General features: G+C 48.2%; 1 protein-coding gene across 1 annotated transcript; it reads left to right on the plus strand.

The window, feature by feature from the left end:
* SNTA1 (syntrophin alpha 1) lies at positions 1-27,622 on the plus strand. Its single transcript, XM_047854185.1, has 8 exons — positions 1-450; positions 4,184-4,369; positions 19,825-20,029; positions 22,898-23,105; positions 23,249-23,379; positions 25,352-25,548; positions 26,730-26,917; positions 27,002-27,622. The coding sequence occupies exons 1-8, from the start codon at positions 141-143 to the stop codon at positions 27,092-27,094; spliced, it is 1,518 nt and encodes a 505-aa protein (XP_047710141.1). The 5' UTR covers positions 1-140; the 3' UTR covers positions 27,095-27,622.
* The last annotated feature ends 231 nt before the right edge of the window (positions 27,623-27,853 follow it).

Genomic DNA, 27,853 nt, shown 5'->3' on the forward strand with positions numbered 1-27,853 from the left:
TCCACCCCCCAGCGGCCGGGGGTAGGGTGGCGGCTGGCCCAGCCGGGCCCCCGCTGCCCTCTGCCCTAGGCGCTCGGTCGGAGCGGGCCGGGCACTGCGGGGCTAGGCGAGCTCGGCGGCCCGGGGGCTCGGAGGCGAAGATGGCGTCAGGCAGGCGCTCCCCGCGCACCGGGCTGCTGGAACTGCGCGCCGGGGCTGGCCCGGGGGCTGGCGCCGAGAGGTGGCAGCGGGTGCTGCTCAGTCTGGCGGAGGACGCGCTGACCGTGAGCCCCGCCGACGGCGAGGTCGGCCCGGAGCCCGGCGCCCCACGGGAGCCGGAGCCCGCGCAGCTCAACGGCGCCGCCGAGCCCGGCGCGGCGCCCCCGCAACTGCCCGAGGCGCTGCTGCTCCAGCGGCGCCGCGTGACGGTGCGCAAGGCCGACGCCGGCGGGCTGGGCATCAGCATCAAAGGTGGGCGCAGGGGCACCGGGGGCACCGAGGGCACGGGGTCGCGGTGTCTGTGGGGCCGCCGAGGGCGCAGAGGTCGCGGGGGCTGGCAGCGTACGGAGGACATAGAGTTGGAAGATTTCTGTCTGGGGGCAAGGAGGGTGTCTGAGGGGACAGAGGGAACGAGGACACCTGAGCACCAAGGTCGGAGGGGTTTTGGGAGTCGGAGGCCTCCTCCGGAAGGCGCAGGTGGAGGGGGTTGGGGAGCACCAAGGACAGGTGGGTGGGGAGTTCTGTGTGGAGGCATAGAGATGTCAGGGGTTGCTTGGACATGAAGCATAAGAGGAGCCCCAGGGGAGCATAGGATGGAGAAAGGGGATTGAGGCCTGGGAAGCTCCTAGGCAAGGAGGAGGAAGTCCCTGGGACACAACCAAGGTGGAGGGGAGGGGTAAGGCCCCGAGTTCGGAGCACAAGGGTGGTTTGGAGACCTGGGTAGACAGGCTGGGCTCACAGACCCGGGTCCAGAAAGGATCTAGAAATCTGAGGGTCCGGGGCCCTGTGTACCTAGGTGGAGAGTCCTGACAACTGGGTTTGAGTTTCCTGATCCGGCCATCTCTACCTGGCCCAGAATTGAGAGGGGGTGGCCATAGAGTTGCCTCTCTGAGAAATCTCAGCCCCAATACAGAGAGCTTTCTTTAGGTTGCAACCAGGTTATGTTTGAGTCCTGGATCCATGTGAACTTAGACAATCACTTCCCATCTCTGAACTTTAGTTTTCTTACTATATAATGAGGATGATGATAGAGTTGTAATGATTCTCTGAGAACAGGAGTCTGAAGTACTCACCCTGCCAACACATAGTAGGTGCCTGGTTAATTTTTGGTGTTAGATGAGAGGAAAAACAGAACTCAGGAAAGACTCCCAAAGCAACTAACCATAGTGCTTAAAATCTCTGCGTACTCCCAGCCGCTGGGTTTACCATTCCTATCCATCTGCTTCTCAGGTTGCTATCTGTCTTGGGAAGGGGTGTCAGCCCTTGTATCATCTTGGATATGCACTGGTCTCTCTCCCTGGTGCTGGGTCTTATTCATTGGTGTCTCCAGACCCTTTGGCCTGGGTGTCTCCAGACCCTTGGCTGGGGATGGTAGTGACTCAGCTACCACTGTGTGCTGAAGGCTGTGCCCAATACTCTAGGTTTATGATCCGTTTCATCCCAGCAAGAAATGGTAACAAGTGGGGAGCATAATCTCCATTTTGCAGGTGAAGAAAGTGAGACTCACAAAAGTAAAACAATTTTCCCACGCTCACACAGTGAGTGACAGTGCTGGGATTTGAACTTCAATTATCAGGCCTCTAAAGTGCCGAGGGGTTTTGGTTCTTCCCCGTGGAAGGGCAGATTCCTAGGGAGCCAACCAAAGGAATCTAAAAGGGAGAAATGGGGAAGACAGAGAGTGGGCACCAGTGTTGTCCCTAAATTCCAGAATGGGAAAGGGCAACAGATCAATCCAGAAATTGCACACTCAATATGTCAAAGGAGGGAAGAACTTAGAGTTAATACAGAGTTCTATTTTATAGATAGACTAGCTGAGACTTGGAGAGAGCGTGGACTTTCCAAGGTCAGGTAAAGTTATGCCCTAGCTCCATAGTTCTAGGTGGGAAGGTACTTTTAGGAGGGGTCAAGGAAAAAAAAAAAGGAGGGGTCAGGGAAAGTGTCAGCTCCATTCAGTTCTTCCTTGGTAGAGACTGAGCTCCTGTTGCCACGATAACCTCCCTTCCAGAGTCCAGACCAGCCTGGGGCAGCCTAGAATGATCATAGCTTCAAACTGGACTGAAGTCCCTAGTTTCAGGTGGAGAAGAGCAGGTATAAATAGAAACCCATTCCTTTCTAGGCTTCAAGCTCTGTGCAGTGCAGTGAGCCTGTGTGGGGGTCAGGAGAGGCATTCTAGTCCTACCTTTGCCATCAATTTGTTGTGTGACCTTGAAATAATGACCTTCTTTCTATGGGCAACTAGTTCCTTATCTTCAATATTTTGGGATGGACCGGTGATATGATATTTGAGGGCCTGCCTTGCAGTCCACCATAGGGTTAAGAGTGTTGGTTCTGGAGCCAGGAGACCTGGGTTCAAGTACTGCTCTGCGGCCACTAACTAGCTGGATGACCTTGGGGTTCTCTCCATACCTCATTTTTCCTGATAGGAAACTGAGCATGCATGTGTGATTGGGGTGTTGTAAAGATGCAGTGAGACAACAGTGAAAGCATTTAGCACAGTGCTTGGCACTTGGTATGTGGAACAAATGTGAACTATTATGACGATTCATATTTTAAAATGATATTCAAGGGGCGCCTGGGTGGTCAGTCGGTTAAGTGTCCGACTTCAGCTCAGGTCATGATCTCACAGTTTGTGGGTTCAAGCCCCACATCGGGCTCTGTGCTGACAGCTCAGGAGCCTGGACCCTGCTTCGATTCTGTGTCTCCCTCTCTCTCTGCCCCTCCTCTGCTCACACTCCGTCTCTCTCTCTCAAAAATAAATAAACATTAAAAATAATTAAAAAAATAAAATAAAATGATATTCAAGAATTTATCATTCAGTAAGATGTATTAGCTTTCTTTGCACCAGAGATGCAATCTGGATAGGCTTTTGAAATCTAGACTTAAAAATTTTTATTTTATTTTATTTTATTTTATTTTATTTTATTTTATTTTAGAGAGAAAGGGGCGCCTGGGTGGCTTAGTCGGTTAAGCATCCAACTTCAGCTCAGGTCATGAACCTTGTGAGTTTGAGCCCCACATCAGGCTCTGTGCTGACAACTCAGAGCCTGGAGCCTGCCTCAGAGTCTGTGTCTCCCTCTCTGTCTGCCCCTCTCCCACTGGCGCTTTGTCTCTCTTTCTCAAAAATAAACATTAAAAATTTTTTTAGAGAAAAGAGAGAGTGGGCGGGGGAGAGGGGCAGGAGGAGAAAATCTTAAGCCATGCTGAGCGTGGAGACTGACGTAGGGCTCGATCCTACGACCCTGGGATCATGACCTGATCTGTAGTCAAGAGTCATATGCTCAACCAAATGAGCCATCCAGGCATTCCTGAAATCTAGACTTTAAGGCCTTGGTTTTCAGCTGGGTCCTAGATTGTCAAACTTTCTGATTGCTAAAGAGGACTTGGGGGCCATAGCAATAGCTGACTTCTATCTTTATTCCAGATTAAGGAGTATCAGTGGGTTCCCCCATTGTAGGAAAATTACTTAAAATCCAAAATACTTAAGAAAAAACTATTGAAGCACTTTGTAAGTTACTCAAACACTGGCAAACACCCAAAGCACCAGTGACCAAACTACAGTATGAATTTAGAAAATGATTTATTAGTGTTCCAGACTTCTAAGACTAATTTCTGAGATTCTCTTAACTCTCTCATTGCCACCTTCTTGGCACCGGGCTGGTCACTGACGTAGGCCTTCAGAGGGAATTCTGCTTTGGGGCACCTAGGTGGCTCAGTCGGTTAAGCAGTTGGCTCTTGGTTTTGGCTCAGGTCATGATCTCACGGCTCATGGGTTTGAGCCCTGCATTGGGCTGTGTGCTGACAGCATGAAGCCTGCTTGGGATTCTTTCCCTCCCTCTCTCTGCCCCTCCCCTACTCATGCTCTCTGTCTCTCTCTCCAAATAAATAAACTTTAAAAAAAAAAGGAAAAGAAAGAATTTTGCTTTCGTGTGACTCTCAAGCATTGGAGCGTCTGCCTCAGTTTTTTCCTCTTTCTGTGCCTGTGCAGGGGGCCGAGAGAACAAGATGCCTATTCTCATTTCCAAGATCTTCAAGGGCCTGGCAGCTGACCAGACTGAGGCCCTCTTCGTGGGGGATGCCATCTTGTCTGTAAATGGGGAGGATCTCTCCTCTGCTACCCATGATGAGGCGGTGCAGGTCCTGAAGAAGACGGGCAAAGAGGTGGTGCTGGAGGGTAAGCACCGGGGACCCCAAGGATGTTTACTTCTTTCCTATTTCCCCCAGGCTTCAAGTGGCCGCAGCCCAGCAGTGGGGGCTGGGAGGTGGGCAGAGACGAAAACAGAGACAGAACTTGGGGACCTGCCTTGAGACAGTATGGCGTGGTGGTGGGAGAGCTGGCCCAGAGCCAGACAGACCTAGTTTTCATTTTCTCTCTCCTGTTCATTAGCTTTGTGGACATGGACAAGTCATTTCATTTCCCTGAGCTTTAGTTTCCTCACCTGTAAAACAGAGATTTAACTTCTGGGTTATTTCTGTAACCCTTGCTGGGTTGTGTGATCAGGACAAAAGGTACATGGCAGGATCCTCCACCCAGTGAGTGAATCAGGGAAGGAGGGGGCAGGGCCTGGGGAGGAGGCAGCTAATATTCTTTCTTGAGGAAACTGGAGAGCTCCCAGCTCTAGGGTCCTTAAAACCCTGAGACCCATCCTCCCTTGGGAGAGGACTTGGCCTTTACGTTGCAGGACATCAGATCCTTCCAGCAAGGATCAGAGAGGAGTTTTGGAGGAGGGACCTTGGTGGTTCCTCTCCACTATCCCCGTATTCTGTGGTCTTGGATGAGACCTTTGTCTTCTCTGGGCCTCAGTTTCCCCATCAGTTGTTTTAAGTCTCTTGCTGTGACTGTCCCATATCTGCCTTTTGCCATCTCACTCAGGAGGTTTCTGTTTTGCTCAGCCCTTTCTTCAAACTCCCTTCTGTCAGTTCCGGAAGCTGTGGGGGCCTGAGGAATGTGTGTTTGGCTCTTGGCCCAGAACAGGCACAGGGAGATGGCGGGGGTTGATGGAGAATGCCATGGCTAGCAAAGCTGCTGAGCTGAGCCCCAAGCCTGAATCCTGATAGGTGGCCCTTGTTTTCCCAAACAGGTCTCCAAGAGGCCACAGAAACAAACAGGCTCTGGGTGATCTTTGGCATTCTTGTGGCCCTGACCTCAGTTCTTTCTCACTTTTGTTTTTATTTTTACATTTTTGACGTATCTATTTAAATGCCACTGGTGCATTTTTTAAATGTACACTTTAAAAAAGTCAAGTCTGCAGTATTGGCCCTTGAAGCTTAAGTATAACAGTCATAGTTTAACAGCAAGGTTGAATAACAAGATCACTCATAAATGATATGGGTATAAAAGACTCCGCTACCCTATGCCTCATTACTTTGGTATTTATAGCCAGTAATGCAATTGAAACTCATCAAAATGTCATTCTTTGGTTGACTTGAGGAGCTCTTTTAGTTTCTGCTATTTGAAAGTTTAATCTGTAGATGGTAAAATTTCTACTGCAGACACATTTCTAATCCACGCTGAGGTCCTCCTCATGCTTTCATCTTTGGGGTGAGAATGTCTATCTGGGCTCTCAGCATGAGTCATTCTGAGACGATAACATCTTTGAGTGTTAGAAGCTTGAGGTATCTCCTGGCTTCAGGAGCTAATACCCAAGCCTTCTGTATAATTCTTGTACTCCATTCCTGCCTTACTAAGCCAAGAAACATTTATAGACACCTACTGTGTACCTGGTGTGCAGAACACTGGGTCAGAAGCTAAATCAGACCCAAGTTTTCTCCTGCAGGAGCTCACTATCTGGTGGAGGAGATAAAACATAAACACTGTCTCATTCATACAAATATTTATTTATTTATTTATTTATTTATTTATTTATTTATAGTTTACTTCTTTATTTTGAGAGAGAGAGAGAGAGAGAGAGAGAGAGAGAGGGAGTGAGAGCACGTGCAAGCGGGGAAGGGGCAGAGAGAGAGGAAGAAAGGGAATTATAAGCAGGTTCTGCACAGGTTCCGTGCTGTCAGTGCAGAACCTGATGCGGGGCTTGAACTCACAAACCATGAGATCATGACCTGAGTCAAAATCAAGAGTTGGATGCTTAACTGACTGAGCCACCCAGGGTCCCCTCATACAAACTATTTAAAAATCAGTTTCTAAAATTCTCTCTGGGTGATAGGTACTAAGGAGGGCACTTGTTATGATGAGCACTGGGTATTATATGTAAGTGATGAATCACTAAATTCTACTCCTGAGACCAATATTACACTATATGTTAACTAATTAGAATTTAAATACAAATTTGAAAAAAAATAATAAAAATGAAAAAAAATCTGTCTGCTCTGTGATGAATCTCTGGCCTTGGGTAAGACCCTTGTTTTCTCTGGCCCTCAGTTTCCCTATCAGTTGGGATTAGACCAGATCAGAGATGATCAGTAGCTTTCATTTTGAGTGCCATCTTCCCTGGTGGCTACTGGGAGTCACGTATTTGGAAGGATTGGGACGTCTTGTCTGGGCTCAGCAGAAAGGAGCTGGAAGTGATTAACAATGTCTATCATGGATACAGTAGGGAAGAGAAGTGTACCATTCCAAGACTGGGAGTCCTCAGCTGTTAACGTTGTTTGAGACTTTTCCCAGGGTAAGATCTTTCCTTGGCAAATCTTGCCCCAGGCCTCTGGCTGGAGCTTGGCCTATCTCTTGCCCCAAATAGGATGTGGCACATAGTAGGCACTCAATAAATGTTAGTAATTACCCTCCTGTCCCATCACATTTATAGAGAATTGATATTATTTCTTCATGGAATGTTTGGTAGCATTCTCCAGGGAAGCCATCTTTATGGAAAGGTTTTTAACTGCATTTCCCATGTTCTTAACAGGGCAATTTTGATGATCTATTTTTTCTTGAGTGAGCTTTGGTAGTTTGCGTCTTTAAAATTTGTCCATTTCATCTAAGTTGTCAAATTTGTTGGCATAAGTTGTGTTTAATCTTCCCATATTATTCCTCCCTTTTGGATGAGAGTGTTCTCTGCTTTCTCTTTCCTTCTCCTTTTATACTAGTCTACTCAGTGGTTTTGAGGGGAATCTCAGTCTAGTGGGGTGGGGGGACAGCTGAGCAAAAATGCTAGATTACCAACGTGTCACAGGTGCTGAGATGGGAATCTGTCCATGGATCAGAGGAGACAGTGGTTACTTCTCTCTGGATAGTCAGGAAAGACTTCCTGGAGGGGCGGGGGAATGCTGGCACTTTATGAACCATAGCAGATGTGGGTATGGGGTTGGGGAAGGGCATTCCAGGCAGGGGAGCTGTGTGAACAAGACCTAGGTCTTGTCAAGTCAATGACTTGACTTACCTGGGGAGCTGCCTGGGAAGTAATTAGCTTTATCCTGAGCCTAGGGTATAAGGAAGGGAGTGGAGAAAGAGGAGAGTATCCAGACTGAGAGACTTCAGAGCCTTGAATGCCAGGCCAAAGGCATTTGGACTTCCTCTGGAAGGAAACAGAGAGCCATTAAAGGGGATTCAGCAGGAGCAGCACATGGGCAGATCTGGGTTTTAGCAGCACCAGCCTGGCACTCCCTTTGGAGGGAGGCAGAAATGGATGCAGAAAGGCAGTGAGGAAGCTGGGGCCATGAACAGGAAGGAGATGGTGATGGTTTCACCTAAGCAGGCTTGGATAAGAGGAAGAGTCTGGAGGTTGTGGCCTTCTTGTTTTTTTCCAGCTTTTTCTTATTTGAAGTCTCTTTTAAGGTGCTCTCCTAGTGCAGCATATTTGTGGAAGGATAATTCCACCCAAGGCAGAAAAGGCGTGGGGGCAGGCACTGGGGTCAAGAGTCTGAATTGCAGGGGTGACCTGAGAAGCCTGGAGGACATGAAGCAGCCAGGATGCTGGCATGTGGTTGGTCCCTGAGATCTGATGGAGCTTATGGAGAAGGTAAGGGTCTGGTAGCTTCACCAGTCTGGACTCAGGGTTCCTGGGACCCTCTCTGGGCCTATGTTCCACCTTGGAGCCTAATTACTAGCCACATCGTTCAAAACTTTCCCACCCCCATCCCAGTCCTGGGGCCACGTCCAAGGGGCCATGGAAAGATGGCTTTTCCTTTGGATGTGAACCTGGCAGGGCAGCTGGGCATCTTTCCTGAGGCCTGGGGTTCAATGGGTACAGAGTCCCCAGAGAACATCCTAGAAGGACAGATGTCACTAGCAAACTCTGGGTGCCAGAGTTACTTCTCTGACCTAAGTCAGGGGTTCAGCTAGGCCTCGTTAACCCTAGCCTGCCTTGTAGACCTTTTCCCCTGCTAGTTCAGGGGTTTGCACAAATGTCTTCATCTTATTCTCAGCCACAGGGATGTGTTCGCAATCGGAATCTGGGCCCAAGCTGGCAGCCAACTGTCTGCTGCTTAGAGAGGCCCATTGTGTCCACGGACCTGGAGCCTGGGCCCTTGGAGACAGGCCTGGGAGCAAAGGGAGAGACAGCCAAATGCCTCCCCTCCCTCCGCCCACGGTGTGTCTGGCATGACGGGGACAGCAGTGACCCTGTGATGCCTTAAAAAATAATACTAAATGACAGGGGCGTCTGGCTGGCTCAGTCGGTAGAGCATATGAGTTTTGACTTTGGGATTGTGAGTGGGGTGTAGAAATTACTTAAATATAGGGGCGCTTGGGTGACTCAGTCGGTTGGTTAAGCATCTGACTTCGGCTCAGGTCATAATCTCACAGCTCATGGGTTTGAGCCCCACATCCAGCTCTGTGCTGACAGCTCCAAGCCTGGAGCCAGCTTTGGATTCTGTCTCTTCATCTCTTTCTTCCCCTCTCCAGCTCATGTTCTGTCTCTCTCTCTCTCTCTCTCTCTCTCTCTCTCTCTCTCTCTCTCAAGAAAGAAAGACATTACCTAAAAATAATTTTTTTAATAAGAGGTTTTTTAAAAAATTAATTTATTTATTTTGAAAAAGAGAGAGAGAGCAAGCAGGGGAGGGGCAGAGAGAGAGGGAGGGAGCTGTCAGCTGTCAGCACAGAGCCTGACTCAGGCCTCGATCTCATGAACTGTGAGATCATGACCTGAGCTAAAATCAAGAGTCAAATGCTTAATCGACTGACCCACCCAGGCGTCCCAAAAATCAAATCTTTAAAAAATAATAATACTAGAGGACAGTAAAAATTAAAGTCAGTTTCAGTACTTTGTACAAAGTAGGGAAGGTATATTCCACATAACGATCGAGTTTTAAAAGATAACAGGTGTAGGAGCGCCTGGGTGGCTTAGTTGGTTGGCATCCAACTCTTGATTTCGGCTCAGATCATGATGTCATGGTTCGTGAGATAGAGCCCTGTGTTGGGCTGTGTGCTGACAGCGTGGAGCCTTCTTGGGATCCTCTCTCACCCTCTCTCTTTGCCCCTCCTCTACTCTCTTTCTCTCTCTCTCTCTCTCTCTCTCTCTCAGAAATAATGAACTTAAAAAAGAATAACAGGCAGAGAGTAGCATGTCCATAAATATTCATGATAAAAGGCAGTACAGAGTGATAGGAATTGCTATAATTCCCATTTTACAGACAAGGTCACCAAGGTTTGTTGAGAATAAATAACTTTCTCCAGGTCATATGACTAAGAAATTGACAGAATTCAAGCTGAGCTCTGTCTGGTTGCAGAAGCCAATATTGTTTCAGCCTTGGGTAATACCTGCCTTGCATGGTTATTTGCAAGATTAAAAAATAAAACACCAAGGGCAGTGCTCATAGTAGGTATTTGATCATTTAGTTTATTTGCTATTTTTAAGGATGAGACAATGCATTTGGAGTGTGTAGCACAGTGTCTTTCACATGCAAACATTCAGTGAATGTCAGCCTTTATCATCTTTATATCAGCAGCAGCCATCATTACTGTTTTCTCCAGTATACTTGAAGGTCTTTCAGGGCAGGACTCATGTGTAGTTTGTCTCAGAGCCCTATGCCTGGCACACATTAGCTTTTGGCCAGTAGGGAATGATCTGTGGGGTACATCTCTGACCCTTTCTACTTTACCTTAACCATGTCAGTTTCAGTTGACTTTCCTAAATGTTTAAGATGGGGCTCAAGGCTCAAGCTGGGCTTGACTAAGTCCTGAGAATGTTGGTTATAAGTCCTTGGAACTCCTGCTGGGTCCTCCCCTGGCAGACGGGGACTTCCAAGTGTCCTGCCCCAAATTTGGCTTAATACATCACTACCGTTAAAAGAGGGATGTAATTAATGGATGCAACTAATATGAAGCTATCCTGCTTGGCTTAGCCAAATGATGCTGTGCCCCTGAGGTGCCTGAGAGATTTCTGACCTGGGAACATAGTCACGAATGGAACCCCCGCCTAGTCCTCCCATGGCCACAAACACCTATTGTTCCAATCATTGTTCTCAAGGAAACATTTATTTGGACACACACACACACACACACACACACACACACACACACACGGCTTTGGGCCATGTGACTCCCTATAGATAAAACTTGGCTTAATCTCTGCCTGGATCTTGATTAAAATGCCGGTGGGGCTCTGGAGACAGGTTCTGGCCCCAATTAACTGCATGAGTCTGGCTGCTGATGGTGGTGGAAGAAATAATAATGATAATAATAGTGATGATGGTGTCTGCTTTTTATTGAGCACCTACAGTGTGCTAGGCACTGTGCTAAGTACCTTCCATATATTTTCTCATCAAATCCCCAAAACGACCTCTATGAATTAGGTTTGTTATTCATCCCACTCTGCAGATGAGAACACTGAAACTCAGAGAGATAAAGCTGTTTTCCCAAGGTCACACAGAGATGGAATTTGAGCTCAGATCTGTTAGATGCAAAAACTTATGTTCTTAAATATTTATACTACACTGCAAGTCATGTTACATAAGGATCCAGACCCTTCTCATTGAACTGTTGCAGTTAGGTGAAGATGTTTTTGTGAGGGTCAAGTTTGGTGGTTGGTCCATAGTGGGCACTCAGTAAGTGCTTCTTTCTCCCACTACTAAGGTCCTGAAACCCTTTGCTTATTGAGTTGATGAGGGCTTCAACTCTGAATCCTTCTTGGATGGTTTGGGATGAGCTGCTCTGTATTTTTCTTTTTAAAAATTTTTTTAAATTTATTTTTGAGAGAGAGTGAGCAGGGAAGGGGCAGAGAGAGAGGGAGACACAGGATCTGAAGCAGGCTCTGCGCTGTCAGAACAGAGCCTGATATGGGGCTCGAACTCATGAATGGCAAGATCACGATCTGAGCCGAAATCAAGAGTCGGACGCTTAACTGACTAAGCCCCCCAGGCGTCCTGAGGTGGTATATTTTTGAAGTAAACTAGATTTTTAATTTTTTTTCAACGTTTTTTAATTTATTTTTGGGACAGAGAGAGACAGAGCATGAACGGGGGAGGGGCAGAGAGAGAGGGAGACACAGAATCGGAAACAGGCTCCAGGTTCCGAGCCATCAGCCCAGAGCCTGACGTGGGGCTCGAACTCACGGACTGCGAGATCATGACCTGGCTGAAGTCGGACGCTTAACCGACTGCGCCACCCAGGCGCCCCAAACTAGATTTTTAAAAAATGTAAAAAGTGGGGTGCCTCGGGGGCTCAGTCGGTTAAGTGTCCGACTTCGGCTCAGGTCATGATCTCACGGTCTGTGTGTTTGAGCCCTGCATTGGGCTCTGTGCTGACAGATCGGAGCCTGGAGCCTGCTTCGGATTCTGTGTCTCCCTCTCTCTCTGTCCCTTTCCCACTCATTCTCTGACTCTGTCTTTTTCTCTCTCTCAAAAATAAATAAACATTAAAAAAATTATAAAAAATGTAAAAAGCAATATATGCTTAAAAAAACCCCAGGAGAATGTAAAGCAATTCTCTTTTCAAAGAGATAACCATAGTTGATATTTTCACACTTTCAGAAAGTTTCCATATTTGTTTTTATCATTTAACAAGTTGAGGAGGACATATTTCCAACTCAGTACATGTAGCTCTATCTCATTCTTTTTCTTCTTTCTTTCTTTCTTTCTTTCTTTCTTTCTTTCTTTCTTTCTTTCTTTCTTTCTTTCTTTTGAGAGAGAGAGAGAGAGAGGGAGGAAGGGAGGGAGAGAGACAGAGAAGGAACAGGGAGGGTCAGAGGGAGAGGGAGAGAGAGAATCCCAAGCAGGCTCCATACCCAGTGTGGAGCCTGACATGGTGTTTGATCCCACGAGCCAAAATCAGGAGCCAGACGGTCAACTGACTGAGCCACCCAGGCACCCCTCTGTGTCATTCTTTTTAATGATTGGGTAATATCCCATTATTGGGATTCATATATTTAAATGTTTTTTTTTCAACGTTTTTATTTATTTCTGGGACAGAGAGAGACAGAGCATGAATGGGGGAGGGGCAGAGAGAGAGGGAGACACAGAATCGGAAACAGGCTCCAGGTTCCGAGCCATCAGCCCAGAGCCTGACGTGGGGCTCGAACTCACGGACCATGAGATCGTGACCTGGCTGAAGTCGGACGCTTAACCGACTGTGCCACCCAGGCGCCCCAGGATTCATATATTTATTTAGCAAGTTTTTTTTTTTTTTTTAAGTAGGCTCCATATCCAGTGTAGGGCTTGAACTCATGAACCTGAGATCAAGAGTTGCATGCTCTACTGACTGAGCCAGCCATGCACCCCCATTTAACAAGTATTTACTGAACCTCTGCTCTGTGCCAGGACTCGATGGAGGCACCATGGATACAGCCATGCACAAGACTGAGCAGTCTGCTGATCAGGAAGCTCATGTCTTGTATTTAGCCACCCCTGCTCATGGACATTCAAGTTGTTCTTACCCTTTTGCCCCCAGACAGTGGTGCTGTGAGCCCTCTGCGCACCCGTGAGCATTCATATGAAGCGGGGCTCCTGCAAAGGATATTGTTAAGTCAAAGGGTTCGCATGCCTTTAGGATCTTGAGAGATGGTATCCCCTGTACTGCACAAGGATGCAGTAAGGGGAGATTTTTATGCCCCAGAGTGTAGCAACTCAGGCTCTGTTGGTCAGCCCTAATGCAGGGCCTGCCAGGGGCTGGGAACTATTTATAACCTAGCCTTGCTGGACCAGCAGGACCTTAAAGGTCACTCCTTCCAGAGCCTGTTGGAACCCCATGTCCTCTCCACACCATCTTTGGTGGGCCAGTGGGCAGCCTGGACACTAATCCCCATAATACCTTACTCTGAGAGTTGTTGCATCAGTGCCCATTATATAGGTAAGGAAAATGAGGCTCAGAGAGACCGTGGGACTCGCCAATGCCACATAGCAAGTGACAGGGCCCGGATTAAAATCTTTGCCTATCATGCTTCCTGTGCCCTTCCCCTTATACAGTCATACTGAGAACAGCCATGGAAATAATAATCACACTGCTGTTCATTGAAGACTTACTCTATGCTAAGCAGGGCAAAGTGCTTTGCAGGTATTGAGTCTCAATACCCTGGGAGGTAGATATATTTTACTCCTATTTTAATGATGAAGAAATGGAAGATCTTGGATATCAAGTCACTTGTCCAGGGTCACAGAGCAACGAAGTTCAACCCAAGCCTCACTTCAGAGCCCGCATTCAATGTTTTCTTTCCAGGATGAGAAGCCTCAGGCCTGTCTATATTCATTCATTTAACAAATCTCATACTTCCTGATTACCTGGTACTATATGTCAGTACCTGATTACCTGGTACTATACTAGATTCTGAGGATCCTCTAGTGAACAAGAAAATAGGTCCCTGCTCTCATGGAACTGACATTTTGGTTGGAGGAGAGAGTATAGCCTAGTAAACAATTGGATAGGCCATGTACTTTCTGGTAGGGGCAAGTAAGTGACCACCCACTGAACAGACAAGGAACAGCTTGAGCTTAGATGGCAGGCTTCAGCCAAGACTCACAGCCAGCACATTCAGTCACAAACATTTATTGAGCACTGGGATACGTGCTGGGAATACTATGTTGAGCCAAAACAGATGTGTCCCTGAAGCACATATGTTCCCTCCCAATTGTACTGGGCCAGGTGAATGGTCCTGCCCTGTCTCAGTTCCTTGTGTTTCTAGTAGAATCTTTTGGGGCCAGGGCTGGGGCCTGTCTTTTATTGGCAGAGCAGGAAGTCCCTGGGAACTGGGGCCTCTGCAAGGGGCAGGGTGTTCTATGTATGTCTTAGCTTTCTTGGGGAGGAAAAGCCCATGTGTCACTGCTTTACCAGACTCCTGGGGCTCCTGGGCCAGGAGCTTGGCTGGGGAGGGTGTAGATACCAGCTGGGCTTATCTTTGGAGTCTCAAGAATGCTGACCACAGGGCCATCAGCTCTCAGGCCACTGCTTTTGGATAGCCCCACCCTGCCTGGTCGGGTGACTCAGACAGAAATCAGAGCAGGGAGGAGGCCTCAGAGCTGGGCTATTTATGGCCATACTCTGGGGCCCCCAGCACCCCACCCCCAACTCTGGGACAAGCCAATTAGTTTGTGAAACCCAAGCCCTGTTTTGGGCACCGGCTGGTAGGCTGTCCATTTATAGTATGTTTCTGTGGGAAAGGAGAAGGAGGACCCAGTTCTGGGATGGCCCAGACGGGTGAGCAGGGGCTCTAGCAGTTTCTCTGGCTTCAAAGTTGACAAATGTTCATCTGCTGAACACGTAGCATAGGAGATCCCTGCTGGATTCTGGGGACACAGAGATAAGTCAGATGAGGTCCCTGCCCTCACAGTGCTCCCAGCCTGGTGGGGCCCACAAACTCCCACACAGACACATAGCGGAGTGTGGTCTAGGGGTCTGCAGAATGATGGGTGTGGTGGATCCAGAGTGGGCATCTGGAAAGGCTTCCCAGTGGGGTGACGGGACTGGGCTGGGCTGGAGTGTGGCAACTTCTCCCTCTTGAATGAACCTGTCCGGCCCTGGCATTCGTTTCTCCATTCATAGAACATTAACTCTGGGTTCAAATCAAGTCCAGCTTCTGTCCTCTAGGAGCTTCCATTTTGGTGAGAGAGACAGCCCCAACCCACAAAATCACAGCAGAGTTCTACGAAGGGCAGGGGTAGCTGATAGGTAAGAAACTCATGTTTCTTGAGTCCCCGACTTGTGCCACATGTTTTATGGCATCTCATTTAATTCTAACATCTCTCTGAAGTAGACATTGTTATTCCTCTGTTATTAACTTGCAGACAACTGAATTTCCTTGTCCATGGTCACACAGCTAGACAGTGCTGGAGCTGGAATGCAAACTCAAGAGTGCCTGTCTCTAAACTATGTACTAAGGGCATTCTGTGCAAAGGGAACTGCATTTTGAAAGGTGTGGACATTTGGAAACTCATACAGTTTCTTTGAGCTCTGAGAAGGCCAGTATGATTAGACTAGAGAGTGAGATTTGGGATGTGGCAGGAGGTAAAGCCAGGTGTAGGCAAGGCCCAGGTCCTGAAGAGTCTTGGATTTTGATGATGGGAGCCAGGGCAGGACTTTGGTCAGGGGAGGGATGTGGCTGGTTACAGGAGGGGGATATATCAGTTGTAGCCTCCCCATGTGGTGTAGGGGGTGGGAGGACTTTATCAACCAGGGTGCTTTTCTCTGCAAGTAATAGGACTCAATTCAAAGAGGTTTAAACATTGAAGGAAATGAGTTTTCTTCCAGAATACCTAAAAGCAGCATGTCTGTAGGGTAAATTAATTTAACACCTCACCATTCTTAGTGTGTTTAAGCATGCTTGTACTTAAAAAGTGACTACTGGGGCACCTAAGTGGCTCAGTTGGTTGAACGTCTGACTCTTGATTTCGGCTCAGGTCATGATCTCATGGTTTGTGAGTTCGAGCCCCATGTCGGGCTCTGAGCTGACAGTGTGGACCCTGCTTGGGATTCTCTCTCTCCCCACCCCTCTCTCTGTGTCTCTCTCAAAATAAATAAAATAGTAAATTTAAAAAATTAAAAAAAAAGTGACTATCATTGCTTTGGGACCAACTTCCCTCCCAGCAACTTTTAAAGGCTAGAGGAGAGGAAGGGAAGGGAATATACTTTCCCTCACTTCTCATTGGCCAGAATTGTATCATCTGCCTCTATCTAAACCAATCACAAGCAAGAGGGATGGAAAGATCATGATTAACTTTGACCAATCATGATTTTCTTCCTTGTTTGGGGAGAAGCCCAATCTGTAGGGCTCAGAGTTCTGTTAGCAAAGAAAGGGGGAAATGGTTTGGCTGTCAGATAGGCTGTGATGTGTCCCAGCTCTATCACCCCTTGAGACATAATCCAGTAGTCAGTCCTGGGGTAAGTCACTGCTGTAATGATGAGGATGAGTCATTGAGTCAATTTTAGTCCTAGTTCCCAACTTTCAGACCTAGTCTTGGTTCTCTCAAAAAAAAAAAAAAAAATCCTGCACTTATTTTCAACTTAACTGCTCTTCCAACCCCAATAGGGTTTGTAACTCCCTTTCATTCTCACTGCTATTTGTCTTGGATCCTGTCTGAACCTGAGGGACAGTCTTCTGTGATAGAAATAGCTTCTTATCTGTTTTTTCCAGGGAGCTGGGCCAAGAGCTGCTTCCTCACCCCTTCTTGGCTTGTCTGCTCTCAGGCAGAGCATACTGGCTGGGCTTTGACTGCAGAAGTCAGATGGCTAGCAAGTCAGATGGCCATGAGGGCATAGTAGTTGAGGGGAGAGTAATGGAGGCTTCCCAAGGGCTAGCAGGCATAGGCACCTCTTAGTGGATGAGGAGACTGCTACTCATCAGAATTGGGAAAGTGGTGTCTGGGTTGCTCAGTCTGTTGAGTGGCCGACTCTTGGTTTTGGCTTAGGTCTTGGTCTCATGGTTTGTGGGTTCAGGCCCCACATCAGGCTCTGTGCTGACAGTGTGGAGCCTGCTTGGGATTCTCTCTCCTTTTCTCTCTGCCCCTCCCCTGCTTGGTCTCTCTCTCTCAAAATAAATAAATAAACTTAAAAAAACTTGGAACAGTCCAGATACTAGGGCAAATCTACCAACTATTTCCCCTTCTTCCTTGCTAATAGAAGCCTGATTTTATTGGGTGGAAATATGCTCAGCTCCTGAGGCTGAATTGTGATTGGTCTAAGTCATGACTATTCCCTTTTTACTAATGATTGTGCTAGAAGTGGTCATGGAGCCCAGTCAGGCCAATGAGATAAAAGGCTTCATGGGAATATTTACCTCTCTGATAAGGGAGTTGTGAGGAGAAAACCTTTTACTGCCTGTCTTCTCCCTTCCTGCTTTGGGTTTTGTCATGTAAGGAATGATTGGCTTGAGCTGTGGCAGCCATCTTGTGGTCATGAGGGGAAGGCCAAGAGAATGGCACAGAGGTCTACCCTGCTTTCAATTTAATTGAGTCACTGAACCAATCCTAGATTGCCTTCCTCTAGATTTTTTTTAATAGCATTTTATTTAATTTTTAATTATTTGTATTTTAGTAGACTCCACACCCAACATGGGGCTTGAACTCACAACCCTGAGATCAAGAGTTGCATGTTCTACCAACTGAGCCAGCCAAGTGCCTCTAGATTTCTTGTTATGTGAAATTATAAATATCTTTATTTCTTAAGGCACTTTTATCTATTCTATTCTATCTATTCTATAATATTCTATTATTTGCAGCCCAACTCATCTAATAAATATAACAAGAATGACCAAAATATTTTATTACCAATTAGCCTTGATGGATCGGTAATGGTTGCCATAAAGCACTATGATTGATTTATGGTGTCTTCCATGAGCAAGGGACAAAGAAAGGGTAGCGCAAGTGCATATGTTTACCATTCCAGTCCTACCTAGGGCCCGTCCAATACCTGGCAGATGGTAGGTATTCAAGAAAACTGACTTGTTTCTGAATCTGTACTCCCACAGGCTCTTCTTAGATCAACCTTCTCATCATGTTGCCTTTCACTTGTAGCTGCATTGTTAGCGAGATCTGCCTTTTCTAAAAAGGCATTGGTCGAGGCCCCAGTCAAGACTCTTTTGGTTGCAAATATCACAACTGCTGTTGGGATGGCAGTTTGACATTCTAAAGGACGAGTATCAGAAACAAGAGCGTTAACCGGCGATTGGCAGGGCCTTCCCTCTGTCTCTCAACATGCATCTCCACTAATTTTCTCTCTTATAAACCAGCTTTCTCCTCTTCACAGCAGAAGGTGGTTGTCCCCATAGCATTCAAGTTTGTTCAAGATACCAGCCGAGGATCTCTCCTACTGTCAATTTGGGTATACTAGTGTGGGTCAGGTGTTCACTCTGGTCCAGGTAGCATATCCAGAAGGGCAGGATCACATATCCGAACGTGAATTTCTTGGTTCATTGGGCAGAGAAGTAGATCAAAGCTGTTATCCTAGAACTCTGCTGTCCAGTGTGGCCACCATTAGTTCCAAATGGCTATTTGAATTTAATTTTAAACTAAGATGAAATAAAAGTAAAAACTTAGTTCCTCACCTGTACTAGCCACATTTCAAGTGCTTAATAGCCATATGTGGCTAGTGGCTACTGTATTGGACAGTGTATATATGGAACATTAACATAATCACAGAAAAATCTGTTGGACGATGCTATTTAAATTTTTTTTAATGTTTATTTATTTTTGAGATGGAGAGAGACAGAGCATGAACGGGGGAGGGTCAGAGAGAGGGAGACACAGAGTCTGAAACAGGCTCCAGGCTCTGAGCTGTCAGCACAGAGTCCAACGCGGGGCTCGAACTCACGGACCATGAGATCATGACCTGAGCCGAAGTCGGCCGCTTAACCGACTGAGCCACCCAGGCACCCCTGGACGATGCTATTTTAGAAGGTGTCTACTATACTTACTCAATGATGTTTGGTCAGAGCTAAGAGCACCTATATTGGTTAGGGTACAAGTTATGCTGCTTGTTTCTTATGCTATGTTTCTTAGGTAACTGTCCAAGTCTGACATGGCATCTCCAAGGGCCAGCATCCATTTATTTCTGTTTTGTGGTCAGCCTCCCTTAGACTGTGGCTCATGTCCTCATTGTCAAGATGGTGCTTCACCAGTCTGTGTCCCAGCTAGCTCAACTCTGTCAGGGGAAAAGAGGAGGAAAGGAAGGGTATGCCCCTTTCTTTAATAGGCAGAATGTGGTAGCGGCACACATCCCTTCTGCTCTCATTCTATTGGCCAGACTAGACCACATAAGCACATATAGCTATAAAGGAGCCTGGAAAATGAAGTCTTAAGCTGGGAGGCTATTGGTATATCGGATGACAATTGCTAGCCTGTCCCACAGGACTATCTCATTCAATGCTTCCTCTTTGCAGATGAGCAGGCTGAAGAAATAGAAGCAAACAAGGGGCCTGTGGCAGAGCAGTCACATCTCCTGACTCCTGTTCAGTGCTCTTTCACTGCCTTGTTGTAGTTGTTGTCCATTCCCTTTAGGCAGTCATCCCCAAAATCCAAACGCTTCTGCTTACTTGGTTAGATTTAGTCACATGGCCACACCTAACTGCAAAGGAGGCTGGGAGCTGTGGTCTGTCTTCCAGGTGGCATGGATCTATAAACCAGGGGAAACATGAGAGCTTGGATGTTGGCATGCATCCAGTATTTTCTACCACACTGCTCTGTCAGAGACTTTGGCCTAGAGAAGGATAGTGATATTGGACATAAATTAAACCCTTATGAATTACTGACAGTTGTGATGTGTGCCACATGGGAGCCCATGTCACAACAGTAACTACTGACCTGTGCTCTGACCAGTCAAGTACATGAAAGAGGTCTCACCGTATTTCAAGAACTCTGCCGGCGGGACTTCGGTTGGCTGGGACTCGCCTCCTGCTTCACCCCTTCAGCGACAGCTGTCTTCCCCTGGCCCCCCACCCCGGGACATCAGTGATGCCAAACACATATCCTTGAAGATGGCATATGTCTCGAGGAGGTGCACCCCCACTGACCCGGAGCCCAGGTAAATCTGGGGTGGGGAGCAGCTCAGACAGATACGCCTTGGTGTTAAGTGGTGGGACCAAGGGAAAGATAGCCCTGTGTTGCAAGTGGGCAGTACAAAGTCTGAACATAGTGGGGCTTGAGAAATGTTTGTTGAATGGATGTAAGAGTGAAGTTAAGGGGATGATGGTATGCTTTGCTTCTCTCTTCTTCCTCTGAGCAGTTCACATCTGAGAAGGAGCTTGGTCTGCGGAAGAACCCTGGGCTCCAGTCCTGGTTCTCCGTGGACTAGTCCCTTTTCCTCACTGACCTGTAGCTTCCTCACTGGGAAATAAAGTTTTCAGACCCAGTGGTCCCTTCAAGTCTCTTCTAACTCTGCTGAGGTTCTTAGATGTCTAGTAACATTTGTGTCAGGGCCATGGAAAATACCATCCTTCACATATGAGCAGCCCTTAACAGGTCACTGATGGTAAGATTGGTAACAACCAACAATATTGAGTGTTTACCATGCACATTTTAATTCAACTCTGACAGCGACCCTATGAGCAAAGTCCTATTATTTCACCCCCATTTTGTAGATGAGAACAGAGAGAGGAAGTAACCTGCCCAAGATCACACAACCAGGAAGGGATGGAACTTGCCTCATTCCAGGTAGCCCTCTCTGCTTTAGAAATTGTAGGTGCCTGAGTGATGGTGGTGAGTGAATGGAATATATGTTGATCAAGTGGGGTATGCAGTATTGGGGGTAGTGTGTATATGGCATGAGCATAAAAGGCTTGTGCTGTGGGTACTAGTTACAGCTGGGTCAAGGCCAGGCAGATGCCCAACATTGACCTGGAGGTTCAGCTCCAAATCTTTTAGCACTACTCGATGCCCCAGCCCCAGACTGCCCCCATGAAGCAAGAACTGGTGATTCACAGGTCACTTAAGGTGTTCCACCAAAGGGGCCTTTTGTATTGAGTGAAGGTAAGGTGGTATTAGTCCTTCCTGAGACTTACTTACATGATTAGGTTAATCGTGGTTTCCAGCCTGATCCCAGATATCACACATTTCTGTGTGTGCACATGTAGTTGACGTGTAAACGCAAAAACTTTGTGTGTATATGTACACATTTGCATGGCTATGGGTGTAGATTTGTGCATACGTGTTGGTGCATGTTTGTGTTAATATTCATATGTGTATGTGCATGCATGCACACGTGCTCGACCATGTGCACATATGTAACGTGTGTAACATGAATATAACTGTGGTTCCATATTGGCACAATGTTCCAGTCAAAGGAACACAATCTGGTAACCAAAATAAAAATGAAAAATATTTCAAGCTTTTACTAAGTTTTAGGATTATGTCGGGCTACAAGTATCAGAAATGCGAATCTGCAATGACTTAAATAAATGAGGGATTTATTTTTCCACATGTTTAAGAAACATGGGTCAAGAATGCCTTTGAGGAACCAGCCTTCCAGCTTCTTCCTCTGCCATTTTTATTGTGTATTTTCTTCTTGGAGGCAGAATGGTGGCTGCATGCCCAAACATGTGCCCATGTTCCAGATGGGAAGAAGGCAAAAGGCAAAGGAAATATTCTCCTTGCATTTTGTTCTTTTGCTGCATAACAGACCATCCGAAAATTGAGTGGCTTAGAAGATAGCAGTTTATTATTTCTTACAATTCTGTAACCCGGGCTGGCTCGGCTGGCCAGTTCTTCCGCTCTATGTGGCACCTGCTGGGGCTGGAAGTACAAGATGGCCGCTTTGCCCCCATGTCTGCTGCCTCAGCTGGAACGGTTGGAACAGCTAGGGGCTGGCTGAGCATTCCTCTTTCCAGAAGTCCTTTCCACATGCCTTGTTTGTTCTATCTGGGTAGTTGGTCCCTGGGTACTTGGATTTTGTGGTGGCTCAGGAATGCCAGAATGTCACTTCTGCCACATTGTATTTGTCAAACCAAGTTACAAGGTCAAGGAGAAGAGAAATAAGCTTCACCTCTTGATGAGAAAAGTGGACTGGATGTTCAGAGAGGGATGGATTTGGTGGAGGCCATCTTTGGAGAGTAACCACCACATCTAGGGAAGCTTTACCTTCCCTTGGGAGGGGGCACCCTCCCCAGAGACTTCTGGCTGTATCTCATGGTCAGACCTGGGTCCCCTGGCCAGCCCTGGTTGCAAGGGAGGTGGGAATTCAAGTATCTTGCTTCCTCGCTCTGCAGTGGAGGGAGGCAAAGGTGAAGGGGGTTGGGTATTGTGTGAGCCATCTTTCAGATTCTGCCCTGCTTCATCTGTTACAGAAAGGCCAAAGAGGAGCGAATCTTTAATATTCCACATAACATTTTAAAATCCTTTCCCTGTCACTAGTCCTCTTGGTACCTCCCTGAAACTCTTCCCCCACACTTGTCCACAATCCCTCCTCCCTTCTTCCTCCTTCACTCCTCCAGCTCCAGCTCTTTCTGTGTAGACTGACTTGGCCTCTCAAGCCTCTCCAGTTTCTGTGCTCCCCGCCCCCCTTGCAGTGTATCACTTTGGTCCTGTGCCACAAAGGAAAAGCTGGGAGCTGGGAGCTGGTCTAGCAGGAGAACCCTTCTCCTTAGAAACCAGGAGAAAAGAGTAAGATCACGAATCCTCACACAGTGATTTTGGCTCCTATCACACACGTTTGAGTATGTGTTTAATTTGTATGTATATGGTTCTGTGTATGTATGTCGTAGTCTCTTGTCCCGAGACCCCATGAAGCCCCAGTTTGGGCTGGAGCCCCAGCAGTGAGTATCGCTCCCGATTGTCTCGTGGACACCCTGTGGTTTCTCCTGGTCTTGCAGCGAATGGGGTTTTGGGCCAGATTTCAAGGTTGGGCAGCTGCAGCCTAATGGACTTGTCCTCCCCTCCGTTCTATTTGTGCCTGCAGGTATTTGGAGATCTGTTCAGCAGATGGCCAAGACACCCTCTTCCTGAGGGCCAAGGATGAGGCTAGCGCAAAGTCGTGGGCAGCTGCCATCCAGGCCCAAGTCAACGCTCTGATGCCTTGGGTCAAGGACGAGCTGCAGGCACTGCTGGCAGCCACCAGCACAGCTGGGAGCCAGGACATCAAGCAGATCGGCTGGCTGACTGAGCAGGTGCCTGCTGGGCCAGGCATCTGTCCGCTACCTCTATCCCCTCCCCTGGAGCTAACCCCATTCCCATTTATCATCTCACTCCACCCTGGCCCTCTGACCTCTCCCCTCCCTGCCCCACCTCACTGTTGCCTTGCCCCCTGCAGCTGCCCAGTGGGGGCACGGCACCTACCCTGGCCTTGCTGACCGAGAAGGAGCTGCTTCTCTACTGCCATCTACCCCAGACCCGGGAGGCTCTGAGCCAGCCAGCCCGTACTGCCCCACTCATTGCCACCAGGTATCCATGGGCAGGCAGGGGTGTATGTCTCACCCAGAGGTTGGGGGATGATGCTCTCGATGGGTCTCAGACGTGGGGGACCCCAGCCCCACTCTGCCCTGAGTTATTTCCCACGTGACCTGAAGCAAACCTCTATCTTGTCTGGGCCTCAGTTTCTTCATCTGTAAGATGGCGGTTTGCAACAGAAGGATGTGAGGTCCCACCAGTCACTCACTGATTGACACCTACTCTGCCCAACCTAGTGGAGCATAGTTCAGGGGACAGGGAGCTGATCCCAACAGTCTGCCCTCAGGGAGTATCCAGTCTGGTGGGGGAGGCTGACGGCCTTCAAGCGTGGAGGTGAAGGAACCACTTAACTCTGCCTGGCCTGATGGGGAAGGCTTTAGCTGGAGGTGATATTGAGCTGGACTTTGATGGTTGAATAGAAGTTTGCTCTTTAAGAAAGAGTGGAAGGTCATCTCACACAGAACAACATGGTCAAAAGTACAGAAGTATTAAGGGCTGGTGCATGTTCATAGATCTTTGAGTGTGCTATAGCCAGTATGTAGAATCTGTACAAGAAATGGAGAGAAATGAAACAGAGAGTTGTCAGGGCCTGATCTTACAGAACCTCTAGTCCCTGGTTAAGGAATGCTAGTTCTATCTTAAGAGTTGTGGCGGAGTGGAAGGGTTTTAGCCTGGGAGTGAGGTGACTTGGGTTGTGTTTTAGAAGACTCTCTGTGGTTGCCATGTGGAAAATTCAGTGGAGGGGGCAGGATGGAAGCTGGGAGGCTGGTGCAGTCATGCAGGAGAGATGGTGGAGGTGGGTGGAGGCAGCAGATGGAGAAGAAAGGCCGCATTTGCATTGGAAGACACACGGGTGGTAAAATTAACTGGGCTTAGTGTTTGCCAGATGGGGAGGGTGAGGGAGGTGGGCAGGATGAATGGATGAATGGGGGGGGTGTTGGAGTTGGGGTCCGGTGGGCAGTGGGACTAGGGGTGAGAGTGCAAAGCGGGAAGGCTGGAGCAAGATGCTCCAGTGTGTTGGGGACAGAGAGGGGCTTAGATAGGAATCTTGGGGACTTGTGGGTTTGTAGTTCTGGGCTGGAAGATGGAAAACTGGGTGTCAGCAGCAGCTCTGGGGGGAGCTGAAGCTACAAGAGAGAGTGTGTGTGGAATGAGGAACTGAAGAGGGCTAAGGGCCAGAACTCTGAGGCTGTTGCCCAGAGAGGGGCAGTAAGCTGCCCAAGGTTACACAGCAAATGGGAATGAAACTGAAGGCCCAGGCCCTTGCTGCTCATGCCTTTTCCTCTGGGTGGGGCTCTGGCCTATGTGTTAGGAGCTGCCTGTCTGCCAAGGACAAGCAGGTCATGGATTGCCAAACTAATCAAGTGACTCATGAATTCAGGTCACAAGAGTTTATTTAAGATCTACTATATGCTCAGCATTGGTTTAATTGCTGAAAATAGAGTGGTGAACAAATAAGACAAAAATTCGTATCCTAGAAGATATTCTAGTGAAAGAGACAATCAAAAACCAATGGAAACAAATAAAGAATAAGTGTAATTTCTGGTATCATGATGAAAAGTAAGGCTAGTGAGTTCCAGGGGTACTATTTTAGACAGGAAGTTCAGGGAGGGCTTCTCAGAGGAGACGACATTTGAGCAAAGATCTGAAAGAAGTGAGGGAGTGAGTCGTGCAGATAATCGGGGAAGAGTGTACTTGATGGAGGGAACAGCATATGCAGAAGTGCTGAGGCAAGAATGTGCTGGGTGTGTCTGAAGACACTAGTATGGCTGGAGCAGAGGGATCAAGGGGGAGGGTGGCAAGAGGTGGGCTCTTGTGGGTCAATCGGGGCCCTTCTGGAAGTCCTGTTCCCTGATTATATGGTAAAGGAGTCACAGGTCCCTTCCCAGGTCACCACCCCCTTGGCCCAGAACTATTTCCTGACTGTCTGAGGCCTTATACTTAGCCCTCTGCCCCCTGCCCCTAGGCTGGTGCACTCAGGTCCCTCCAAGGGTTCGGTGCCCTATGATGCAGAGCTCTCTTTTGCCTTGCGCACGGGCACACGTCACGGTGTGGACACTCACCTGTTCAGCGTGGAGTCACCACAGGAGCTGGCTGCCTGGACCCGCCAACTGGTGGATGGCTGTCACCGGGCTGCCGAGGGTGTGCAGGAGGTGTCTACAGGTGGGCTGGGTGGATCTGGGAGTGCCTCTCTGGTAATGAGCCTCTTACCCCCAGAGGCATTCAAACTTTCTTCTTCAGGTGCTTCAGGAGGGGCATATAAAGTGGGGTTTGGGGTCTCCACAGTCTCTTTTTTTGGCTGTGCAGGTGCCCCGGTGGGTAGTGAGACCCTTTTCCCTGGGTTTTCTTGCCCTGGGTTTGTGATTACAGTGGTGAAGTTGTGAGAGATTGTGCCTGGAGTAGGGTTGCCAAATAAAATATAGGATGCCACTTAAATGTGAATTTCAGATAAACAACAAACACCTTTTTAGCATAAGTATGTCCCAATTATCCGTTGTTTATCTGGAATTCACATTTAATGGGGCAATTCTACAGGTCTCTAAGGTCTTCAAGGGCCATGCTTGGTGGGTCTACTGATACCTTTATAGGGAGGGAGGGAACGGGCCTACTGTACATGGCAGAGTTTAAGCTTTCCCTTTCCACTTTTTTTTTTTTAATTTTTTTTTTTCAACGTTTATTTATTTTTGGGACAGAGAGAGACAGAGCATGAATGGGGGAGGGGCAGAGAGAGAGGGAGACACAGAATCGGAAACAGGCTCCAGGCTCTGAGCCATCAGCCCAGAGCCCGACGCGGGGCTTGAACTCACGGACCGCGAGATTGTGACCTGGCTGAAGTCAGACGCTTAACCGACTGCGCCACCCAGGCACCCCATCCACTTTTTGTTTTTAAAGTTTATTTATTTATTTTGAGAGAGAGAGAGCAAGCGCTAGTGGGGGAGGGGCAGAGAGAGGAGAGAGAGAAAATCCCAAGCAGGCCCCACGCTGTCAGCACAGAACCTGACGTGGGCTCAAACCCACAAACCATGAGATCATGACCTGAGCCGATATCAAGAGTCCGATGCTTAGCCGACTGAGCCACCCAGGTGCTTCTTTCTGGTTCCACTTTTGTTGTTGCTGAAAGTGGGACTAGAAGTGGGGTATTGTTTCTCTGAGGGCCCGTTTTCTGTATTTTAGGGTGGGGGCAACTCCATGCAGGGTGAATATACAGATGACATAACAGGCAGTGAGCTTTCCATCCCTGGTGGTATTGAAGCCCCATTTTCAGAGTTGCTGGTGAGGGTTGGAGGTGGGGCTTATGGTCCCTGAGGTGCTGGCTGTGCCTGTGCCCACATGCCTCCCTGCAGCCTGCACGTGGAATGGCCGTCCCTGTACCCTCTCTGTGCACATCGACAAGGGCTTCACACTGTGGGCGGCTGAGCCGGGTGCGGCCCGAGCTGTGCTGCTCCGGCAGCCCTTTGAGAAGCTGCAGATGTCCTCAGATGATGGTGCCAGCCTCCTTTTCCTGGACTTCGGGGGTGCTGAAGGAGAGATTGTGAGTAGAGGGGGTGGGGGGCTTTGCTCTCCTGGAGGCCAGGCCGGATGGGGCTCCTGACCCTTCTTTCCATCCACCCTGCAGCAGCTGGACCTGCATTCGTGCCCCAAAACCATGGTCTTCATCATCCACTCCTTCCTCTCGGCAAAAGTCACCCGCCTGGGGCTTTTGGCTTAGAGATCACCGGATGCACCAGCCCTGAAGAGAGGGTATCTACCACATGGCCTGACCTGGCCCTCCGCTGACTGCCTGCTCACCACTGGGCTGAGGGAAGGGAGAGGAAAGGAACAAGAGTGCAGAGTCCCAGCTTCTAACGGAGGCTGGGATAGTCTTGGGACTGGGACCCAGACTCAGGACACAGTGGATCCTGCCTGTGATGGGGTAGCCTCCCAGGTGCCCCATCATCTCCACACCAGTGCCTTTTGCAGAGAGATATTTTGTGTACACAAAAGCCATTCCGAGCCTGGGACCTGCCCCTGTGGGGATCCTGACCCCAGACAATAACTGCCAGGCCTCCTAGAGGCCCCTAAGCCACCCTCAGAGGCCTCATCTGAAGGGAGTTCCCTGGGGTCCATGGCAAGAGAAAGAGGAGGAACCTTTCTGTTCATTTCTCCCCTCAGCTCCACCACCTTGGGGCATCTGGTTTTTCTCTTCATCCTCTCTCCTCCTTACTCTTGGATAAATAAACAGCCTGTGAGTACATAGGCAGCCTGGCCTAGTGTTTGTGGTTTGTGCCTTGGCCTCTGGACTCTTTGGTGGCTCCCACAGTCCCAAGATGGACCAGACCCAGGAGTGGGACTCCTTTTTCTGGAGGAGAGCAGACTTTAACCACAGGGCCATAAAGAAAGTCTATTTGTTATCTGTTATTGTGTGACAAATGACCCCCAAATCTAACAGCTTAGAACAGTGAATGTTTATTATTTTTCAGGTTCTGTG

Source organism: Prionailurus viverrinus, chromosome A3, assembly GCF_022837055.1.
Source record: "Prionailurus viverrinus isolate Anna chromosome A3, UM_Priviv_1.0, whole genome shotgun sequence".
Taxonomy (NCBI): domain Eukaryota; kingdom Metazoa; phylum Chordata; class Mammalia; order Carnivora; family Felidae; genus Prionailurus; species Prionailurus viverrinus.

Excerpts from the sequence above, each read along its gene's own strand:
- SNTA1 (XM_047854185.1), top strand. The coding sequence starts at position 141 with ATGGCGTCAGGCAGGCGCTCCCCGCGCACCGGGCTGCTGGAACTGCGC. Across the intron at positions 20,030-22,897 it reads CCCACTGACCCGGAGCCCAG|GTATTTGGAGATCTGTTCAG; the intron begins GTAAATCTGGGG and ends TTGTGCCTGCAG. Across the intron at positions 23,106-23,248 it reads TCGGCTGGCTGACTGAGCAG|CTGCCCAGTGGGGGCACGGC; the intron begins GTGCCTGCTGGG and ends TGCCCCCTGCAG.